At 46.8% G+C, this 22,521-nt stretch overlaps 3 protein-coding genes across 4 annotated transcripts in view; 1 reads left to right on the top strand and 2 right to left on the bottom strand.

Annotated features, from left to right (window-relative positions):
* Window positions 1–899: 899 nt before the first annotated feature.
* ETHE1 (ETHE1 persulfide dioxygenase) lies at window positions 900–15,923 on the bottom strand. The gene is made up of 7 exons (XM_024768827.1): window positions 15,786–15,923; window positions 14,168–14,312; window positions 13,856–14,004; window positions 3,579–3,708; window positions 1,814–1,903; window positions 1,326–1,442; window positions 900–1,097 (listed from the first exon to the last, which is right to left on the bottom strand). Exons 1-7 carry the CDS (start codon window positions 15,864–15,866, stop codon window positions 1,045–1,047), a joined length of 765 nt encoding a protein of 254 aa, XP_024624595.1. The 5' UTR covers window positions 15,867–15,923; the 3' UTR covers window positions 900–1,044.
* On the bottom strand, window positions 15,142–15,526 carry LOC112415288 (small integral membrane protein 30-like). The gene is made up of 2 exons (XM_024768210.1): window positions 15,448–15,526; window positions 15,142–15,344 (listed from the first exon to the last, which is right to left on the bottom strand). Exons 1-2 carry the CDS (start codon window positions 15,524–15,526, stop codon window positions 15,142–15,144), a joined length of 282 nt encoding a protein of 93 aa, XP_024623978.1.
* Window positions 15,924–20,991: 5,068 nt separating the features above from the next.
* The window catches only part of ZNF575 (zinc finger protein 575), a 6,643-nt gene continuing 5,113 nt past the window's right edge, over window positions 20,992–22,521 (top strand). The window contains exons 1-4 of one of the 2 annotated variants that reach the window (XM_024768828.1): window positions 20,992–21,078; window positions 21,357–21,466; window positions 21,902–22,013; window positions 22,486–22,520. In XM_024768828.1, the coding sequence (XP_024624596.1) occupies window positions 21,932–22,013; window positions 22,486–22,520 (117 nt within the window). In that variant the 5' untranslated portion in view covers window positions 20,992–21,078; window positions 21,357–21,466; window positions 21,902–21,931. The remainder of the gene's footprint in view (window positions 21,079–21,356; window positions 21,467–21,901; window positions 22,014–22,485; window position 22,521) is intronic. The other variant, XR_003006343.1, reaches the window with a different exon arrangement.

Here is a 22,521-nt window from a genome sequence, read left to right as displayed (position 1 = left end):
AGATAGGGGCCTCTCCCCTCTAATGAGCCCTTTAGAAGGGCCCCGACCGGTTTGGGGAGCTGGGCAAGGGGAGGGGGGGGTGCCCTGAGCTGAGTCAGAGACCCGCCCAGAGACAGGGGGAAGTATGTTCCCACCACCACCACTTTGCTATGGGTGGAGGGCAGAGGTTAAAGGTCTCAGCCAGACCCTTTCCTCTCTGGGCCAAAACAGGAAAATAACTGGTATGTGAGAAAGGAGCACTGGATATCAGGAGCTATGTGTATAAAGTATAAACATTTTACACGCATTAATTTATTTCATCCTTACAGTGGCCTACAGTAGAGAAAGGGATTACTATCTCCATTTTATAGTTAGGAAACTGAGGCTGAGGGGGACAAGTGTCCGCGAAGTCTACACATGTTAATGTTAACACCATATTTGTTCTCTCGAAAGTCCATGGTCTTTACCATTAGGCATCCTGTCGCTCAAGCCAGGAAGTGCCTCAGAGCTCATTTCAAACGATAGTAACAGTAATAGTGAACACTGATAGGAAGTCTGCTGTGCAGGCAGTGTACCAAGCACTTCATACATATGGACTCACTGGATCATCACAACACCCAATTATTATTACTATTATCCCCATTTTACAAATGAGGAAACTGAGGCTTGGAGAAGTGAAGTACCTTATTCTGGGTCTCATGGGGCAAGTAGTTTAACTTAAGACTGTTCTAATCCAAGGAGCTGAGGAACCCTGCCCCAGATATCTGTTTGCTTCTATCTTATGAGTTAGAAAATCTCCTTCCAGGCTCCCAGGACCTTTACGCGGCCTTGCTCCCTGGCCTATCCAGGGACCACAACTAACCACAGGCATCTCAGCCCAGAAACCCATTGGGTCCCCCAGAAAACAGAAGTCAGATTCAGAGGGAAAAAAATATATATATATTTTTTTTATTTAAGAAGCTTGAGAGTCTGGTAAGGGAGGGGAAGATAAGAGAGGCTCTGGTGATGGCACTGCGCCCCTCACCCCACCTAGTGCATTATTAACTGGATATGAGCACCTGAGAGTCAGGAAGGGGGTGTCTGGATCCCACAGCGCATGTTAGCTGGAACAGCAAAGTCTGAAAGGAAGAAGCTAAGGGTGAAACCAAGGGGCCCAGGCAGACCCTCCCGCTCTCTCTATGCCCCCACTGGGGACCCAGAAATCCTAATAGTCCTTCTTTGGGAAACTAGAGTTCTGGCCCGGAGGCCCGTCCATCCCTCAGACCCAGGAGTCCAGATCCCCAGCACCTTCTCCCTCAGACCCAGGAATCCAGACCTCAGCACCCTCCTCCCCCGCAACTGCTCACCTATCTGCTGAGGTTTGGGCAAGTTCAGTTTGCTCATGACCTTGACAAACTCCTCACAGCTGAGGGTGAGCCGAGGGTTTAGAGTCCGCTCCTCCTCCACAGTGGATACTGTGAGTCCTAGTGGCCAAGAGAGGGGGAGGAATGTTGAGCCGTCCAGTGCCTTGGGCCTCCCAGAACTACATTTCCCAGGAGGCCTCAGGGTGCCTTTCTGGCTCAGGACTAACAGATTGCTTTCCCACCTCAATGGGCACTATGGGAAATGTAGTTTCCCACAGTTCCCTAAGTTCTATAAGGAAGTCCCAGGAAAGCCTATGCCTTCTAGATCCTAGGCATTGTAGTTTCTACATCCACACTCAGTACACCTAAGCACTTGATCTTTTTGGCCAGAGGAGTTCCTGGGAATTGTAGTCTGCAAGCCACAGCAGTTTGGTGCTCCCTCTCAAATAGTAAGTTATGTAAATCCCACACCTCCTCCAGGAAGCCCTCACCATGGTAATCATGAGCAGGGTAGATCAGACAGTCTCCTGGAAGTGTGAAGATCTTTTCATGAACTGAGTGATACAAGGTCTTAGCACAGCCTGGGGAGGGAAAACTCAGAGGTCAGTGGAGCAACAGGATGAGAGGAACTCCCAAATCCCTTCCCTTCAGGAAAAGGAGAGGATAAAAATCACTGTAGCTAAACCGTCTCCCTCATTTTCTGCCAGTAGTCCTTTGATTGGGTAGAGAAGGAGAGGGAAGGGCATTCTAGGCAGGTGGAACAGCATATGCAAAGAATTGGGAAGTGGTGAGAATCCAGCATGACTGTAAACAAGGTTAGGATATGACCCTGAAGCACCAAATTCCCTCACTCTGGGGATGCCAAGAAAGGATTCTGGGCAGGGAAAGTGGATGGGAAGATAAGAAACTGAAGACATTAGGCCAAAGAGGAGGATAGAGCCATGGTTCTGACAAGAAGCTCTGAGTCCTACGTTGGGACAGGGACAAACCTCTCTGGAACGTTCTGCCACCTTTCCTTTCAGCCTAAATCTTTCGATCTCATGACTGTGTTGGGGATGGATAAATGGAAGATTAGGAGCCTCAGAGAGAAAAAGATAGAGACCAAGATGGAGAGATAAGGAAAGAGGAAGAAAGAGGCAGCCTGGGGATCTGGTTACCCATGGCCAGCTCAGCTCGCTGTGGCTCTGTCTCTTCTCTCTCGTCCAGCCTTGCTGGCCTCCTGCAAGGCAGCTAAATCCTCCCAATCTAGTGTCCACCTCACATTCACACACATACTCAAATCTCATACCCTGATATTGTGAAAATAAACACCCTTCCCACAGCGAAACCCCTTAATCTAATTGCCCCCAGCAGCTAAACCCCAAATGTAACACCACCTCCTAGCAATTAAACCACTGAATCTAGCAACCTTCTAGCAGTTAAATTGCCAAATCTAACTTCCCCCAGCAGCTAAACCCCTGAATCAAACTCCACATCCCTCCCTGCACCAGCTAAACCCCTTATGGGGGGTTAAAAATATGCCCATGAACACTTTTAAACTCTTCTCTTGAAAATGTGACACATAATTCCCCTTGCCTTGACTTAGTGGTCTGGACTAAGTGACTTGCATTTAATAAATAGGATATGGCAGAACTAACAGAGTTTAACTTCTGAGACAAGCTCATTAAAAAAAAAAAAATTAGGTCTTCTGTCTGTCTGTCTCTCTGATTGTTCCCTCTGGGACAATCCAGCTGCCATGTCATGAAGACACTCAAGCAGCCCTATGGAGAAGTCTGCATTGTGAGGAACTGAGGCCTCCTGCCAACAACCAGCAAGAGCTCACTGGCCACGTCAGTGAGCCACCTTGGAAGTGGATCCTCCAGCCCCAGTCAAGCCTTCAGTCAGCCCTGGCCAGCAGCTTGGTTGCAACCTCACATAAGATCCTGAGCAAGAACCATCCAGTTAAGCTTCTCCCAGAGTCCTAACTCTCAAAACCTGTGTGAGATGATGTTAATCATTGTTTTAAGCCACTAAGTTCTGGGGTGATTTGCTTTACAGCAATAGATAACTAACACACACTCTTGACTCTAACTGTCCCCCAACCACTAACCTCTGAACCCAACTCTCCTCCACTCCGGCACTAAACTCCTTGAATCTAATCCTGACCCCCTAAAAGTCTAACATTCATCCATCCATTCATTCTTGCAGCTGACACTTAAAACCCTGGCACCCATATAACCATACTAAGATCTCGGGCTGGGGAAAGGGGCCTGTGACCTTGCTGGAAGTCTGTCCGCCCACACCCTCGGATAAGCAGGGTATCTCCAGTGAAGGCCATGCTGTGGTCATCCAAGACGAAGGTGACACAGCCTGGGGTGTGGCCCGGGCTGGCCCGGGTCTCTAAGGCCTGGAAGAGAAGGAGAGTACAAAGAGTCACCAATAAGGCTGTGGCTTTACTCTCATGGTGAAACTGGCCTCAGAAGCCCCCCACCCCATCCCATCCCAGGGTCACATCTAGATAACCTCTTTTTGATAAAAAAAATACTGAAGTTAGATCCCGGACTTAAACCTCACTCCAGAGTAAACTCCCCCAAAATTAAAAACTTAAAGCAAGAAAATAAAATCATAAAACAGTGACAACAACAAAAATACAAATAAATACATGATCTCTGGTTAGAGAAGAACATCCATCCCAAAAGTCATAAATCATTAAGGGAAAGATCAATGGTTTGAATTTAAATACACTTGATGTTTCTGAATGGCAACAACATCGTAAACAAAACTTAAAGGGAATCAACATGGTGGCAAAATATATTTGTAACACAAATAGACCACCTAGTAGTCAGTGTACTTTATGTACAAACAGATCGTATAAATCAGTAAGAAAAAGATAAGCACACTAATATAAATATGGAATGCTAAACAGTCATTTCAAATTGTCAATGAAATAAAATTCGATGATGCTATACACAAACATTTAATGGCAGGAAAGGATATTTACTATCCCGTAAGTGCAAAAAACAGGTTACAAAGCAACTTATACAATGTCATCTCTTAAAAAAAAATTTACTCATTAACTCAAAATATTTTTTTTCTTTAGGCTTTTCCTGTATTATCTTTTTTTTACAGTAAACGTGTCATTTTATTTATTTATGTATTTTTAAAACATGTCATTTTATAATAAAAAATAAAACACAAAATTCACGATAAACGAAAGATCTAAACATAGAAAACCCAAAAAATTCTAGAAGGAAATATAGAAGAATATATATATCTATAAATACATATATATTTATATATATAAAATCTTGAGGTAGAAATGGTTTTTCTAAGCATGATAGGAAATTCAGAGGCCACAAGGAAAAACAGGAACAGATGTGACCACATAGTTTAACTTCATTACAGAAAAAGACAAAAATCAGAGTGACAAGACGAAAAAACTCAGAGACAACATTAGCACATGTATAAGAGAGTATTAAAAAGTGTGAATAGTCATAATATATAAACAGCCCCTAAGTATCAATAAGAACCCCCAAAGAAAAATGGGCAAAAGAAAAAACCAGGCAATTCATGGTAGAGGGAACAAATAGTCAAAAAACATCTGATAAGATGTTTGATCTTCCTTAAAAGAAAGGAAGGGAAGGAGATATCTAAAAGCCCTATTTTTCACCTAACAGATTGGCAGTTGTCAGAGTTGCTTAGGGTGCTTGAGGCAAACCCTTTCATCCCCTGGGATGTGAGTACAACTCAGTATAGCCATTTTAGAGGACAGCTTAGCAGCGTCTAGCAACATCGTAAATGCACATACTTTCTGACTCCTCAAAGTCACTTCTAAGACTCTGTGGTCGGGTTTCCCTGGTGGCGCAGAGGTTAAGAATCCGCCTGCCAATGCAGGGGACACGGGTTCGAGCCCTGGTCTGGAAAAATTCCCACATGCCATGGAGCAACTAAGCCTGTGTGCCACAACTACTGAGCCCGCGTGCCACAACTACTGAAGCCCACGTCTAGAGCCTGTGCTCCACAATAAGAGAAGCCACCGCAGTGAGAAGTCCGCGCTCCACAACGAAGAGCAGCCCCCGCTGGCCGCAACTAGAGAAAACCCCCTGCAGCAGCAACAAAGACCCAATGCAGCCATAAATAAATAAATAATAAATAAATTTATATATATATAAAAAAAGACTCTGCGGTTAAGAACCCCTGACACATGAACACAAAAACACCATCCAGGGAACCCCGATTATCTAAATTCCCATGCTCAGTTCAGGGAAGCAACTGTCAGAAAAATTTTTATCCCAATGATCTAACAATCACTTAAAAGATTAGTTCCCACTCACATATCACTCCTCCTCTCCTAATAGAGGCCCCTCCCACCAATTAGCATCCTCGTCCAGGTCAGTCATCTGCTAATTGTTGAAGGACACCATGTGCAGACTCTGTTTCGACACCCAATATCCATTCTAACCTTCCCCACTCACAGATCTCCAATTTGGTCTGGGGCATCAGTGTGCCCCGCCAAGCACTTTCCCAGCCTCCCTAACAGCTTGGGTGGCCTCTGGCACAGTCCTCTGGCCAATGAGATCTCAATAAGTCTCCTGAGGATTTCTGGGAAAGCTTTTCCCTTCCTGATAAAAGGGACTGGCACCTGCCCTTTCCACTTCATCTGGCTCTGAACACAAGGTGTGATGGCTGGAGCTGCAACAGCCATCTTGCAACCATGAAGAAAAAAAAGCCAAGAGAATCCCACAAATGATGGTGCTGCCAAATCGAAGAGAATAGCTACATTCTTCCAAATTTCCTGTTATAGGAGAAAAATAAACTATTTATTTAAGCCACTGTATGGGTTTTTCCGTTACTTTCTGCCAAACAGCTTCCTAGCTCATCTATAATAGAAATATATGGGCAATGCAAAACAAGTGCAAAGCAAAATCACAAATCTTGCAAAATCTTGTGGGAAAAATCACATCCCCTGGCCCCCAAAATTAACATTACCTTTTTGTAGTAGAGGGATGATCTTTCACTTTTTATTTTGTATGTTTCCATACTCTCTGAATTTTTTTTTTTAAACAAAAAGCATGGGAGTCTTTTGAACTAAAAAGGGGGATGGATATTCAGGAGTAATGTTCAAAATATTTAACCATAGTTATGGCATGGGTATTGGCCAATCAGAAGGACGTCAGTTGTAAACAACCAGTAGTTAGAGTATATACAGTTGACCTTTGAGTAACACAGGTTTGAACTGTGCAAGTCGACATATAGACAGATTTTTTTCAGTAGTAAATACTACTGTACTACACGATCTGGTTTGGTGAATCTGTGGATGCAGAGGAACCGCAGATAGAAGGACCAACTGGAAGATATACCACAATTTTTTGTGTGTGTGTGGTATGCGGGCCTCTCACTGTTGTGGCCTCTCCCATTGCGGAGCACAGGCTCCGGACGCGCAGGCTCAGCGGCCGTGGCTCACAGGCCCAGCCGCTCTGCGGCATATGGGATCTTCCCGGACTGGGGCACGAACCCCCGTCCCCTGCAGCGGCAGGCAGACTCTCAACCACTGCGCCACCAGGGAAGCCCAATATACCCCAATTTTTGAATGTGGGGAGGGTCAGTGCCCCTAACTTCCTAGGTTGTTCAAAAGTCAATGGTATATGGTATATATAATTGTCTTATGTGTATAAATTGAACAAAATTTTAATATCAATTGAACACAATCCAGCTTGCCACATAGATCAAGATCCCCCAGGCCCTTAGTGACTGAGTCTGTGTCTCAAGTGGCTTTGCTGATTATCAGCCTCCCTGTTTATCTTTCCCTTCTCTAGAATATCTAGAATTTACCCTCTATCAACCCCCATAATCCTGCCCATCTCAGGCCTCTCCTGCTTGGGCCAACTGACAGCATCCTCCCTGGCCTACCAGCCTCTAATCCACCTCCTACATGACCCTGAGGGAGGTTTTCTATCACCCAGATCCAATTTTGTCCCTCTCTGCTCAAAACCCTTCCCCAGCTTCCACTGCCCCCAGGGCAGAGTTCCAGCTCCTCAGCCCCTGCTCTGGTACCTGCTCACTTTTCCAGCCCCATGTCCTATAACATCCTTCTTTCCCCAGCTACTCTGAACCCCAGAGTCATTTCCAGAAAATAGCACACTTCTCCACACCTCTTTGCCCCTGCAATTTCCTCTTCTCCCATCAGTCCGATCTACCTACTCTTTAGAAGCCTGGCACTCATTACCCTTTTTCCTGTACCAGGCTCTCTTCTAAGCACTTTACATGACGGAACTCATTCAGGCCACACGCATCCTTATGAGGTAAGTACCACTCCTGTCCCCGTTCTACAGATGAGGAAACTGAGGCACAGGATGAGAATGAACAAACTATAACTATATGCGACAATATGGATGACTCTCACGGACGTAACCATGAGCAAAAAAAAAAAAGTGGGCTAGACATAAAGAGTGGAGTGGGGAGGAGTGGGATAAAGTGGGAAATCTCAGTGTGCCCGGTACACAGGAAGGGTAAGTGGTATTTCATGAAGCTGAGGTTTCAGTGCTGAATCCAGAGGTAAAATATTTCTCTCTTGGTGAGGGCACATGGATTAGTGGTTAGGAGCAGTCTCTGGAGCCGGGTGACATGGGTTCTAATTTTGGCTCTGCTATTACTAGCTGTGTGACCTTGGGCAAGTTACTTCACCTCTCTGGGCTTCTCTGTTCATTTGTAAAATGGGCATAATAACTGTCACCACTTCATAGGGCTATTATAAAGATTAAATTATTTCATGTATGTAAAGCATTTTAAAAATGCCCAGGGAATTCCCTGGCGGTCCAGTGGTTAGGACTCCAAGCTCTCACTGCCATAGGCCCAGGTTCAATCCCTGGTCAGGGAACTAAGATCCCATGAGCTGCGTGATGCAGCCAAAAAAAAAAAAAAACCCACCACAATAATTGCTATATTATAAAAATAATAATGTTTTAAAATTAGATCTATCTGTCAGAAAAGACACAGTGGAGGCTCAAGAACCAGGTTCAGCCATAGCAATGTTTTGTTTGGACTGCTCAGTAGTTATGAAAAGTCTGAATTTGTTACCCCTTAACATTTGGAAGAGTTTTCAAAAATGTATATTTGCAGCTTCTAATTAAAAAAAAAAAAAAAAGCCTTTACAGTAGACAGACTACATTCCCTAGTGGGTGTCCTCCATAAACGGGGCACACACCCCAACACTAGCCACGGGTCCCACCTCTCCCTGCTCCCAGGAAATGATATTTGATTCTGAAAACTGTGTGAGATACATGCTGAGAAAATGCACTTTCTCACAATGCTAAGTGAGAAACAAAACACTCAGTATTTGTTAACTATTATTAAGTTATTTATTATTATTATCATCCAATACAGATATATCTGCAATCTACTTCAGTGAACAGCAAAGAGAAGTTTTCAAAGAACAAGTTAAGTAACACCAGGAGGAAACAAGCAGACACATCCAGAAAGTGGGCTATTCTGCAAGACAACAGGCTGGGAGCTTCAAAAGTCAATGTCATGGGGCAGAAAGGGTATGAAACTGTTCTAGATTAAAAGAGACTAAATAGACCTAACAGCCAAATGCCATGTGTGAACCTCCATCGGGTCCTGGTTCATATAAGCAGCTGTAAAAATGATTCCTAAGCACTTGGAGAAATTTGAACATGGGCTGGATTTCAGAACTATTTAAGAATTATTGTCTATGTCGTTAGATGTGACAAAGATCTTGTAAAAAGAATGGTTCTCCAAGTGGTGTAGTCGAGGGAACCCTGAGGGTCTGCAAGATCGAAACAATTTTCATAATAGTGTGAAGAGGTCTTTTGCCCTTTCTCACTCTCATTCTCCCCTGAGAGTTCAGTGCAGTTTTCCCAGAAGCTCCATGACTCGTGATGATGTCATCGCTCTGACAGCTGATGGAATGTGTGCTTGTGTACTCTTGTGTTTTAAGAAAAGTCTCACAGGAATAAAGACACAGACCTACTAGAGGATGGACTTGGGGATATGGGGAGGGCGAAGGGTAAGCTGTGACAAAGCGAGAGAGAGGCATGGACATATATACACTACCAAACGTAAGGTAGATAGATAGCTAGTGGGAAGCAGCCGCATAGCACAGGGAGATCAGCTCGGTGCTTTGTGACCGCCTGGAGGGGTGGGATAGGGAGTGGGGGAGGGAGGGAGACGCAAGAGGGATGAGATATGGGAACATATGTATAGGTATAACTGATTCACTTTGTTATAAAGCAGAAACTAACACACCATTGTAAAGCAATTATACTCCAATAAAGATGTAAAAAAATAAATTAATAAAAAAAAAGTCTCCGTTTCAACTTGTGATACAGTAAATATGTTTTGCGTATCTAAATACTTATTTTTTATTTCTTTTTTTTTTAGCCTCACCGCGCAGCTTGTGGGATCTTAGTTCCCTGACCAGGGATTGAACCCAGGCCCTCCACAGTGAAAGCACAGAGTCCTAACCACTGGATCACCAGGGAATTTCCCATTTCTTTTTAAAATTGAGATATAATTGACATGTAACTAATACAGTAAATATTGCTTGATAGAACCCAGGTAAACAAAAGCTTTTCAGGGCCCTCCATAATGTTTAAGAGGGTTAAGGAATCCTGGGGAGCAGCACCCCCTCTATATCGCTGTATTTAACAGGCAACACTAACTTTCGGAATCCGCCAACCCTCTTGGGAACTAGAATGCTCAAATCTCAATCGTTGCTTATTAAAACAGTAAATCCATTCTACAGTGAAACCATACAAACTTGGCTCACTGTGAATATAAAATGTAAAACCAGTTCAAAAAGCTGTTTGGGGCTTCCCTGGTGGCACAGTGGTTAAGAATCCGCCTGCCAGTGCAGGGGACACGGGTTCGAGCCCTGGTCCGGGAAGATCCCACATGCCGCGGAGCAACTAAGCCCATGCGCCACAACTACTGAGCCTGTGCTCTAGAGCCCGCGAGCCACAACTACGGAGCCCACATGCCACAACTACTGAAGCCCGCGTGCCTAGAGCCCGTGCTCCGCAACAAGAGAAGCCACTGCAATGAGAAGCCCGTGCACCGCAATGGAGAGTAGCCCCCGCTCGCCGCAACTAGAGAAAGCCCGCGCCCAGCAACGAAGACCCAACACAGCCAAAAATAAATAAATAAAATCAATAAATTTGTATATTAAAAAAAAAAAAGCTGTGTGGCAGTTTCTGCTAAAGTTAAATATGTGTCAGTTCTAAGACTCGGCAAGCCCACTCCTGGAATTGAGGGTAATGTCCACCAAGAGATTTGTACAAGAATCTTCAGAGTAGCATTATTCATAATAGCCCCAGACTAGAATCAACCATCAAAAGGAGAATGGATATAAATTGTCATCAATTCACACAGTGAAATGCTCTACGTCAGGGGTTGGCAAACTATGGTCGGTGCACCAAATTTGGCCTGCCATCTGCTTTTATAAGAATGACATTTCATGCCACATGAAAATTATTGAAATTAAATTTTCAGTGGCCATAAATAAAGTTTTACTGGAGCCCAGCCATGCTTATTCATGCATTCATTGTCTGTAGATGCTTTCACACCAATAGGAAAATTAAGTAGTTACAACAGGGACCATATGGCCTGCAAAACTGAAAATATTTACCATCTGGTCCTTTACAGAAAAAGTTGGCCAACCACTGCTATACAGCAAAAAAGGAAAGAACTACAATTATATACAATAGTAGGTAGAGTGAAAGAAGCAGACATAAGAGTACACACTGGTTTCTGCTTATAAGGTCCAGAACAGGCAGAACTAATCTATGATTAAGTAAGTCAGAAGAACGGTCTCTTGGTGGAGCTGTCAATGGCCAGGAAGAGGGACAAGGAGGAGTTCTGGGGCGATGGGCATGTTCTGGATCTCGATCTGGGTGGTGGATACTCAAGTCTAGACATATGTTAAAATTTACCAAGCTGGGGAGCTTCCCTGGTGGCGCAGTGGTTGAGAGTCCGCCTGCCGATGAAGGGGACACGGGTTCGTGCCCCGGTCCGGGAGGATCCCGCATGCCGCGGAGCGGCTGGGCCTGTGAGCCATGGCCGCTGAGCCTGCGCGTCCGGAGCCTGTGCTCCACAACGGGAGAGGCCACAACGGTGAGAGGCCTGCATACCACCAAAAAAAAAAAAAAAATTTACCAAGCTGTACATGTGTAATACATGCCCCTTTTACTGTATAATATGCATGTTACAATTCAAAATTTGTAAGTGGGAGGAGGAAAATGAGAGGGGAAAAAAAGTGCCCATCTCCAAAGGTTTATAAAGAACTCGGATGAAAACCAAACAAAATGCTGAACAATCATAAAGACAGATAATAACAAGTGGTAACAAGGATGTAGAGGGACTGGAACCCTCACACAACTGGTTATGGGAACATAAAATGGTATAGCCACTTTGGATAACAGGTTTTTTTTGTTTTTTTTGCGGTACGCGGGCCTCTCACTGTTGTGGCCTCTCCCATTGCGGAGCACAGGCTCTGGACGCGCAGGCTCAGCGGCCATGGCTCATGGGCCCAGCCGCTCTGCGGCATGTGGGATCTTCCCGGACCGGGGCACGAACCCGTGTCCCCTGCATCGGCAGGCGGACTCTCAACCACTGCACCACCAGGGAAGCCCCCGGATAACAGTTTTTGATAGCAGTTTGGCAGTTCCTCAAATTGTTAAACAGAGTTATCATATGATCCAGTAATTCCATCCTAAGTATATACCCAAGAGAGATGAAAACATACATCCACACAAAAACTTGCACGTGAATATTCATAGTGGCATAATTCATAAGAGCCAAAAGTGGAAGCAATTCAAATGTCCATCCACCGATGAATGAATAAATAAAATGTGATATATCCATACAACGGAATATTATTCAGCAATAAAAAGAAATGAAACACTGATACATGTTACAACATGGATGAACTTTGAAAACATTACGGTCAGTGGCAAAAGCCAGTCACAAAGGGCTTCCCTGGTGGCGCAGTGGTTGAGAGTCCGCCTGCCGATGCAGGGGACGCGGGTTCGTGCCCGGGTCTGGGAGGATCCCACGTGCTGCAGAGCGGCTGGGCCCGTGAGCCATGGCCGCTGAGCCTGCGCGTCTGGAGCCTGTGCTCCGCAGCGGGAGAGGCCACAACAGTGAGAGGCCCGCGTACGGCAAAAAAAAAAAAAAAAAAGCCAGTCACAAAGACCACGTATAGTATGATACCATATTTCTATGCAATGTACAGAATAGACAGATCTATAGAGACAGAAAGTAGGTTAGTGGTTAGTAGCCCACGTGCCCACGTGCTGCAACTACTGAAGACCACGCACCTAGAGCCTGTGCTCCGCGACAAGAGAAGCCCCTGCTCGACGCAACAAGAGAAAGCCCACGTGCAGCAAGGAAGACCCAACGACCCAAGGCAGCCAAAAATAAATAAATAAATAACCCAAGCACTAAAGCTAAATCTTCCACAGCTAAGCCCTTCCATGTTGATTCATTGAAAACATCACTCATCCAGTTTAACAAAGGGCTCTTCTTGACACAAAACTCCAACCATTTCTAACACCTCTAAGGCTTCTCAACCCAAGAAATGCTTGTTAGCACCTGCTTATTATGTACAGTGTACCTAAATGTACAATGCATTTTCTTTTTTATCTGCTTCCAGAAAAAGGCTTGAAATAAAGAGGCTGTAACCAGTGGAGCTAAATCCTCTGATCCCACCCACAGCCTTTATTTCCCCAAACCATCTGACTCAGTTTAACTGGCCTCATTTAGCAAAACCCTCTAACTTGGAGGTCAAGTCCAAGTGACATTCTGTCCCCAAAGCCAGCCAAACTCTCTAAGTCTTTAGCAACTTTGATCAGGAAAACGTCCTGCCAGCTGTTTCCCCTCCCTCTGAGGGCAACCCTAGCACCCTCCTCACCCATCGTATTACCCTGGGTTGGACTTCTGGCCAGAAACCTGCTGGTTCTGCTTGGGGCAAAGAAAGGAGAGGAGGTAGGAACCTTCAGACCATTCCTGTGTGAGGCAATAGCAGGGCTGGGGTTAGGGTGAGGCAAGCAGGCTCCTATAGGGAGCAACATTTAAGGAGGCGCCCACTAGAAGGTGCCAGCCTTGCCTTTGCACCACCCTGAGAATGAGCGCCCCCTTAAATGTTGCGCCCTGGATTCCTCTCTTGCCTCACCCTAGTCCCGGCTCTGGGCAACTGCATGCGCCTTCCTCCAACGGTGGCTCTGGGAAGAGAGGGCTGGGTCTCTCCCTCAGCCATGACCTTGTAATTCCAGCTCCCAGTCAAATTTTATGAGACTCCAGGCCAAAGGAGTTGCCCCAAGGTTATAGGAAACGCCATAGATGTTGTTGACTTAAAGGGATGGGCCAGAGACACATCTGCCCAGAGCCTCTTGGCTCAGTTTTTCACCTGGGTTTATGGCACCCTTCTCCCTGAGACAGAAACTCAGGGATCAGGAGTCCAGGCCCCCAAGCCCCTCTTCCCTTTAGTCCAAAAACTCCAGGCCACCACCCTCTCGGGGACCCAGCATCCAACTCACGAAGCGCCCGAAGCGGATGGGGTCTCCATCTTCGATGTGCATGTCAGCCTGGGCCCCACTAAGGCGGGAGATGACAGACTGGCAGCCGGGGAGTAGGGACCGGAGCAGCCCGGAGCCGGTAATGTGGTCCGCATGGCAGTGGGTATTCACTGGGAGAGAGAGGAGAGCCAGGTCCAGGAGGGCACAGAGAGGACGCAGGATTCCCAGCCCCCAGCCCCCTCCTCCCTCAGACCCAGGAGTCCCGGTCCTAGCTTCCCACTCCACGCTACAGTCCCGCGCCCTCAGGCCCAGCAGCCCGGCCCCCAAACGGACCAGCATACAGCAGCTGTAGCCCCAGTTCCTTGACCAACTGGGCATCCCGATGCGCTGTCTCCAGAACCGGGTCGATCAGAACGGCCTCTCTGGACTCTCTGTCACCCAGGAGGTAAGTGTAGGTGCAGCTCTTAGGCTCAAACATCTGGAAAGGGGGTGGGGACAAGTGAGAGCACAGATTCAGACCCCCCCTTACTGTGGACCCAGGAGTCCAGGCCTCAACTCCATTCTCTTCCTAAGATCCAGAAGCAGAAGCCCCTGTCCCCCCCCCCCTTTTTTTTTTACTTAATGGGTTTATATTTAATATAGTACTTCTCACCATGGAGATGTTACCCGTTAATATAAAAATTTTTTTGTTTTCGTTAAACATTAAATCTCTTCTCCATTTCAATGTCACTATAAAGTATTTTTTTACATTAAATCTTTTCTCCATTTCAACGTTAGGTACAACGAATACATTTTCTAAACTTTTTCCCCCACCAAGAGATAAATTTTAATTTTTGACCAACTGTATTTAATATCTAGGTACAATATTAACTTGGGAGATAACGAAACAAAAATCCATTAAAAATATGGAGAAAAGACTCCTCAGTGATGCAGGAGGCAGTGATTATAACTAAACAGTGGCAGTTTCCTAGGATTCTGGGCAAGAGTTTTCTTCTTCCTATTGAGAATTCTTAAACTATGAAATATAACTTTTGCAAAGTTCAGCCTTCTCACTTCTTTGACCTTCTTTCTAACTAGCAAATGCAAATTACAGATGGCATTTTTCAGTGCATTATTTGTTGTGAAGAAAACGTTTTGTTTTCCATTTAATATAGTATATCAATTTGTTCCTATTTATAGGGAAACCAAGACTATGAAACTACCCTATTTACTGTTTCTTGGGAACTTTCAGACACCAAAACTCGGTTCTGAACCTCAACAGCACAAAGGTTTTCAGGGCAAGGTTTGATTCAGGAGGTCCTTCAAAGTCACATCTGTCCATTTCTCCTTTGTGCATATACCCCCAAACAAGCATAAATGCCTGTAATACTGAGAACGAGAGCGATTGCATCTCTGGCTTCTACTGCTTCAACAACAGGCAGCACCAAAAGCAATGAAAAGAGGACTGGGAACAACTGTGTTGAAACTAAGATCACGATGCTGAGATCTTGAGGTGACTGGTTCTTAAAGGCTGAAGGTTTCAAAGAAAGCGGTATTTGTTTAATTCTATCAGTTCAGGATGCTGAGGCTTAAGAGGTTCCACGTGACAGCGCCTTCAAGTTAGCAGCCATTACAGGAATCCCCCTGCCCGGAGTCAGGAGTCTGGGACCCCAGCACCTTACTCCGTCGGAACCAATGAGTCCCAACTTTCATCCATCCCCAAACCTGGGTCCCCGTCATTCTCTTCCGTAATGGAAGCAAGAGTCCAGCCCGAAGCCCAGATCGGGGTCCCAGATCTGGAACCCAGATCACTCCCCTTTAAAGGACGCAAGAGTCTAGCCCTACACCCCTTTCCGCAAAGACCCAGGCGTCAGGGCCCGGGTATCTCTCCGGATTTAAAGGACCCGGGAGTTCCGCCCCTGCCGCCACCCAGGATCCAGTAATCTCGCTCCCCGGTCCAGCCACTGCGAACCTGCCGTAGGAGGATGGGGGCTCCAGACTCGCTGTATTGACTGAGCTGCCGCCCAGCGACCCTCAGTGCAGACCCCGCCATCGCGCCCGAGGCAGGAGACGGAGCGGTGCCCGCGGAAGCCGAACGCACCCAAGGTTGAACCCCGGAGGGGCGGGGCGGGGCGGGGCGGGGGCATGGGCGGGGCCCGCCTTAAAGGGGCCACAAGTGCCTGGGGCCGAGGGCGGGGCGGGGCGGGGCGGAGCGGAGCGGAGCAGAACCAGGCTGAGGACCGATGGGGAGACTTTAGAGACGGAGAAGACGGGAAGACTCAGAGGAACAAGGAACAATCACCTCACACCAGTCAGAATGGCCATCGTCCAAAAGTCTACAAACGATGCTGGAGAGAGTGTGGAGAAAAGGGAACCCTCCTAAAGGCTGGTGGGAATGTAAACTGGTACAGCCACTATGGAGAACAGCATGGAGGTTCCTTAAAAAACTAAACCTAGAGCTACCATATGATCCAGCAATCCCACTCCTGGGCATATATCTGGACAAAACTATAATTTGAAAAGATACATGCACCCCAATGTTCACAGCAGCACTCTTTACAGTAGCCAGGACACGGAAGCAACCTAAATGTTCATCGATGGAGGAACGGATAAAGAAGATGTGATATATATATATACAATGGAATATTACTCAGCCATAAAAAAGAATGAAATAATGCCATTTGCAGCGACATGGATGGACCTAGAGATTATCATACTAAGCGAAGGAAGTCAGACAGAGAAAGACAAATATCATATGACATCACTTATATGTGGACTCTTAAAAATGATACAGATGAACTTATTTACAAAACAGAAACAGACTTCAAAAACAAATTCATGGTTACCAAAGGGGAAAGGTGGGGGTGGGGTGGGATGAATTAGGAGTTTGGGGTTAACATATGCATACTGCTATATATCAAATAGATAAACAACAAGGTCCTACTGCATAGCACAGGGAACTCTACTCAATATTTTGTAAAAACCTATATGGGAGAAGAATCTGAAAAAGAATGGATGTGTGCATATGTATAACTGAATCCCTTTGCTGTGCACCTGAAACTAACACCACATTGTAAATCAACTATACTCCAATATAAAATAAAAATTAATTTTTTAAAAAACCAGAGAAACAAAGAACAGGGAGACACTCAAAGGGCGAGGGAGACACACTGGGAGAAGCACAGACTTCTCTCCCTGGAGAAGGAGAAACCCAACAAGAGACCCCAATACACTCATAGCCCCAGGGCCATTTTATAGGAAAAGCAGGTGGTTGGACCTTCATTGTTACAAAGAAAAAAACGTTTGGTTCAATGTCATTAGTGTCTTGAGGGGCTGTTGGTTGAGTGCCTGGTCCCAGAACAAGAGATTATCCCATTAAACTTTATTTTAAAATCACTTAAGTATTTTACCAGGAATGTTTATATCTTCCCAGGAAGAAATCATTAAAAAAAATAATTTTCCACGATATCTTGTAAAATCAGGTTGGGGATCATTTGGCTTCTCTTGGAATGTGAACCTCTAAAAATGGCTTTTGTTCATTTACACCAAGGACCTAGAGTTGAGACAATGTCTAGTCATGGGCTGTCTGAAAGCTTGCTCTTTGGAATCATATCAGTAGTGAGAGTAGGGCATCCCACTCTTGTCTGGAGGATCTAAGTCACTTTGTCACAGATACAGAAGGCCAACTGTGCCACACCATTCGATATAAGGGACTTGCACATTTGCCAATTTTGGTATCCATGGGGGTCCCGGAACTAACCCCCTGTGGATACCAAGGGAAGACTGTGACTCTCCCTCTGTTTGGGGAAACAGCCAGTACTCCCTCTGCAGTCCTCTACCCTTAGCTACAGCAAATCAATAAAACCCAACTTTGCCAGACTTCTAGTATATTCCTGGTGGGCTTTATCAGGGGAGAGACTCAGGGAGCCACTCAGAGACAAGGAAGATGCTGAGACTCAGTGATAACAAAGAGAGAGAGAGAGAGATCTGGAGAGACTTTCAGAGATACATTGGGAGATACAGAATTGAAATGGGGTGTCTGTCAAAGAAATATGGTCACTTAGATACACTCGAAGATTCCAGGAGATCGTGGAGGTGGGAAGAGATGTGGGGAGCAGGGAGCATTAGAGAGGGGAGAAATGTACAGGGAGAAGGACAGAATCTCTCAGAACAGGGAAACACCAAGAGAGGGGAGAAACAGGCAGAAAGAAAAGCTCAGACTCAAGGAGAGAACTTGGTTCAGTTATTCCTCACATTGAGGTCTCCTGAATGTCTGGCTCAAGCTGAGCGAAACTGGAGACCCAGAGGTGAGTCCTCAGTCTGGTTGGTCTGGTGGGTGGGGGAAAGAGGTGCAGACATCAGGGCTAAAACAAGGAGAGGTGCAGGGATTGCCTGGAGCTCAGGGGAGAGAGAAGCCAGGAAAACAGGGACTCTGAGGCACACTTTACTGTGAGGGTCCCCCAAATAAGACCTCTCCACCCTGGGGCCCATTCCTAATTGTTTCTGCAGGATTGGTAGACGCTTACTTGTCCCTTGAAGACGTGCACACCCTCTGGGGATTTTGTAGAGTCAGCTGCGAATTATCCTAAGAGTTAGAAACTGGTATCACCCTTCCCAAATGTGTGACCTCAGGCTCAAAACTAAACTCTTCTGGGCTTCTCTTTTTTCATCTGTAAATTGTGGTTAAAAATAGTTCCTCCCTCACTGTGAAGATCTAAGAAAAGATACATGCGGGGACTTCCCTGGCGGTCCAGTGGTTAAGACTCTGAGCTTCCACTGAAGGGGACACGGGTTCAATCCCTGGTCGGGGAACTAAGATCCCACATGCTGCACAGCCAAAAAAGAAAAAAAAAAAAAGATACACATACCCCAATGTTCCTGAGCTTCCACTGAAGGGGACACGGGTTCAATCCCTGGGCGGGGAACTAAGATCCCACATGCTGCACAGCCAAAAAAGAAAAAAAAAAAAAAGATACACATACCCCAATGTTCAGAGCAGCATTATTTACAATTGCCAAGATACGGAAGCAACCTAAGTGTCCATCACATGAATGGGTAAAGAAGAGGTGGTATATATATACAATGGAATACTACTCAGCCATAAAAAAAGAATGAAATTTTTCCATTTGCAGCAACATGGATGGACTTGGAGGGCATTATGCTAAGTGAAATAAGTCAGACAAAGAAAGACAAATACTGTATGATGTCACTTATATGTGGAATCTGAAAAATACAACAAACGAGTAAATATAACAAAAAAGAAGCAGACTCACAGATATAGAGAACAAACTAGTGGGTCCAGTGTGGGGAGGGAGGGCAAGATAGGGGTAAGAGGTTAAGAGGTACAAACTACTAGGTATAAAATAAGCTACAAGGATATATCTTAAAACAGGGGAACATAGCCAACATTTTATAATAACTATAAAGGAGTATAACCTTTATAAATTGTGAGTCACTAGATTTTACACGTGTGATTTATATAGTATTGTCAGCAACTATACTTCAATTAAAAAAAGAAAAGATCCAATGAGTTCACACATACAAAGAGTTTGGGAGAGGACCTGGCACAGAACAATTGCTCAGGTGTTGTGCTCTCAGGGAGGTGGCTATCACTATTTCATCGTCATCCGTGACTCCTTCCTCCTCTTGCTACTTCCTCCCAATTCATTACTAAGCCCTGATGAATTAACCTCTCCAACCAGACCACTTTTCCCTCATCACGCCCTCTGCCCCAGTCAAAGAGGCAGCAAAGCATAGATGCAAATTACATGGATTCCAGGGTCAGGCTGCAAGTGTTCAAATCCTGGCCCTGCTATTTCCTGGCTGAGTGACCTTGGATAAGTCTTACTGCCTCATTTTTATCTCTGTACAATGGAGATGATAGTAGCGTCTCCTCTTGAAAAACTGCTGTCAGCATTAAATGAATGAACGTATATAAAACACTCAAGACAGCTTCTGACATATATCAGATGCTGTAATTAATAACATAATTATCATATAATATAATTATCGATATCATATAATAATATAATTATCATATAATTATCATAGTACTTTTAAATAATTACTAATATAATTAATATATAACAGCCGCCTCACTGGCTTCTGTCTTCCACTCCACCTCCCTGTAATCCATTTTCCATGCAGCAACCAGTGAACCTTTTAAAATGTCAGTGAAGACACTGAAAAGTCAAAGCAAACAAATTCAACTTGTGGGTCTTGTTTAAGTACTGACTGAAACAAACCAAGTGTAATAAAAAGATTTTTATGGGATATGAGGTCTGGTATATAGCTTCAAAATCATCTGGGAGGAGTGAGTGGGGAAATGAGCCCAAATAATCCTTCCGTATAACTCCCACGGCTCCCAGGGTTCGCCAGACCTTGTGGATTATCAGACTGAAGACCCACCCATGCGGGGGTGGTTTATGGGCACTTCACAGTCATTCCTGTACGGGGCGGGAAGGTGCACCATCACTTCCCGGGGGAAGGGTGCCAAGCAAGCCACCCCGGGCCTGGCACCAGGAGCTCCAGCAGGGAACAAGGGGGCCCGGGCACCTGGAGACCGCCGCCCTCCCGGCCCCAGGGTCGTAGCATTAGGGTGGGAGGGGCGGAGAATCCAGAATCACCCAGCAGCGAAGAGTGCCGGGCGCTGTGCAAATAACGTGACTTTTACTGGGCATCAGCTCGCTCTGAACCCGTCCCGCTCCCTCCCTCTCTCGAGGAAACAGCTAGCCTTTCCTTGCTAGTGCCTTGAGGGGTAGAATAGGCAGCGGGCTCTTGAAACTGATTCGGGAGACGGAACTCAAGCTCCGAGCGGAATTCTCGAAAAGAACGGGGACATACGAAAGGGAAGTTGTCTCAGAAATCTCTTGAGTTAGGTTTCCCCGTGTTAACTCCTGCACGTGCTTGACTCCAGTCAGCCACCGTAGGCCCTGCAAGCCTCGGCACACTTTCCTCCGGTCCCTCAGCCGGTATTGCTCACCAACTGGCTTGCCTTGCGCACCCACCCCCTCCTTCCATCCCGTCTCCCCCGCTGCAGCCTCCGCGGGCCGGACCGCGCATGCGAACTAACGCCCGCACCGGCCCGGCGGAGGAGGAGGGAATGGAAATGAGGCTGGGCCCAGCAGCTAGCGCGCGCTCCCTCCCCTGCCCTCCCATCTCAGGGCGCGCGCCGGGCGGTGCAGAGTCCGAAGGCAGCGCCGCAGTGGCCGCGGCCCCCGAGGGAGGGGCCCGGAGCCCCGCCCCCAGGGAGGAGCCGCCCGCAGGTGAGGGGGCAGCGGTCCGGGCACAGACGCCAGGGTCTTCGGGAAGTAGACTGGGGGTGCTGATCGCCAGAACTCCCGGAACGGGGGAGGGTCCTGATGCATAGGTTCTGGAGGGGCTGCATGGGCGCCTGAGCCTTGGGAGAGTGCATTGGTGCCCGAATGCCATGATCCCAAGGGGTGCGTGGAGGCTCGGATGTTTGGGACCTCGAGGGAGAAGTCCATTAGGGGGTCTCTGAGTCGCAACACACGAGCCACGCTCTTTCTGTGTCTTCCTCCAGGTCTCCCCTCTACCCTCCACGGTTCCAGCTCCACGCAGGGGTTGAAATTTAGTGACAAGAAGAAGGCAGTTCACGCGGCGTCAATGGACTGAGACTAAGCCAAGAGCCGGGTAAAGCTACCCCTTCGATGTGAATCCCGCCCACTGAGCTCGTAGGCCCCTCCCCTGGGACAGAGTTGCTGAGCAACCGACTTTGGGTCTTATTAGTATAGCTCCACCCATCCCCGTCTTAGGTTCCTCGGCCGGTTCCGCCCACTCTGGACATAGGCCCCGCCTGCTCCGCGCTCTGGGGCGGCTGGGAGTTAGTTATAGAGGCCCCGCCCACTCCGCTCGAAGGCTCAAACGCTGAGGCTAAGTTCCAAATAGACTGCTTCTGGGTCGTTTGCATAACCCCGCCCATTGTGCCCTTAGGCTCCGCCCACCCTCGCCTTATAGGACCCCAGACTTAAATAGACCCTGCTCCTAAACATACTGACCCTTGTTAGGCTCTCAGCCCTTCCCCCAACAGCCTGATAAACACCGGCGTCGCCCCCTATCCCACCCTAGGCCCTCCCTCTAGGTTTCTGGGCCAGCAAGATGCTGGAGCGGGATGCTGAGTCTGTGGCCCGGGGCACCGATCCTAGTCCCACTGGCAAGGAGCCTGTGACCAAAGGAGAAGGTGAGGGCGGCTCCACCTGTGAGGAGGGGGCATTCTCCAGGAACTGGGGCCAAGAGAATCGTATGTTGAGGGAATCTCAGGGTGAAGTTTTGAAAGCCCAGGGTGATAACCATTTCGGATCCCCAAGAACGCCAAGCTCTGGGGAATCCTCCAGGTTGTCTTGGAGGGACCCCTCATTTCTAGGGGAGATGACATGCGGGATTTCAGGGTGATCACTTGGGAAGATACTAGAAACGGACACTTTAGTAGCTTTGGGGAAGCCTCAGCTCTGGGGTTCCAGCGAGGTAACCCTTTGGAGCCCCTTAGGATGGTGCATGGCAGGGGGTGAGAAGCAGGAACATGCCATTTGGGGAATCTCAGTATGACCCTTCAGGTGTCCAGACACACTAGAATGTCAAGGTCGAGGGGGAGCCTGGTGTAGACTCAGGGCGTTGGCTGCTTCCTGGAGCCCACCAACCCTCCTGTCCCCTAGCTCCCTACCAGGGCTCGCCGCAGAAGCCCAGCCAGT

This window comes from Neophocaena asiaeorientalis, unplaced genomic scaffold (genome assembly GCF_003031525.2).
Source record: "Neophocaena asiaeorientalis asiaeorientalis breed wild unplaced genomic scaffold, Neophocaena_asiaeorientalis_V1.1 scaffold629, whole genome shotgun sequence".
Lineage (NCBI taxonomy): Eukaryota > Metazoa > Chordata > Mammalia > Artiodactyla > Phocoenidae > Neophocaena > Neophocaena asiaeorientalis.
The sequence above is the reverse complement of the archived record's forward strand: the minus strand, read 5'-3'. Positions and strand labels throughout refer to the sequence as shown.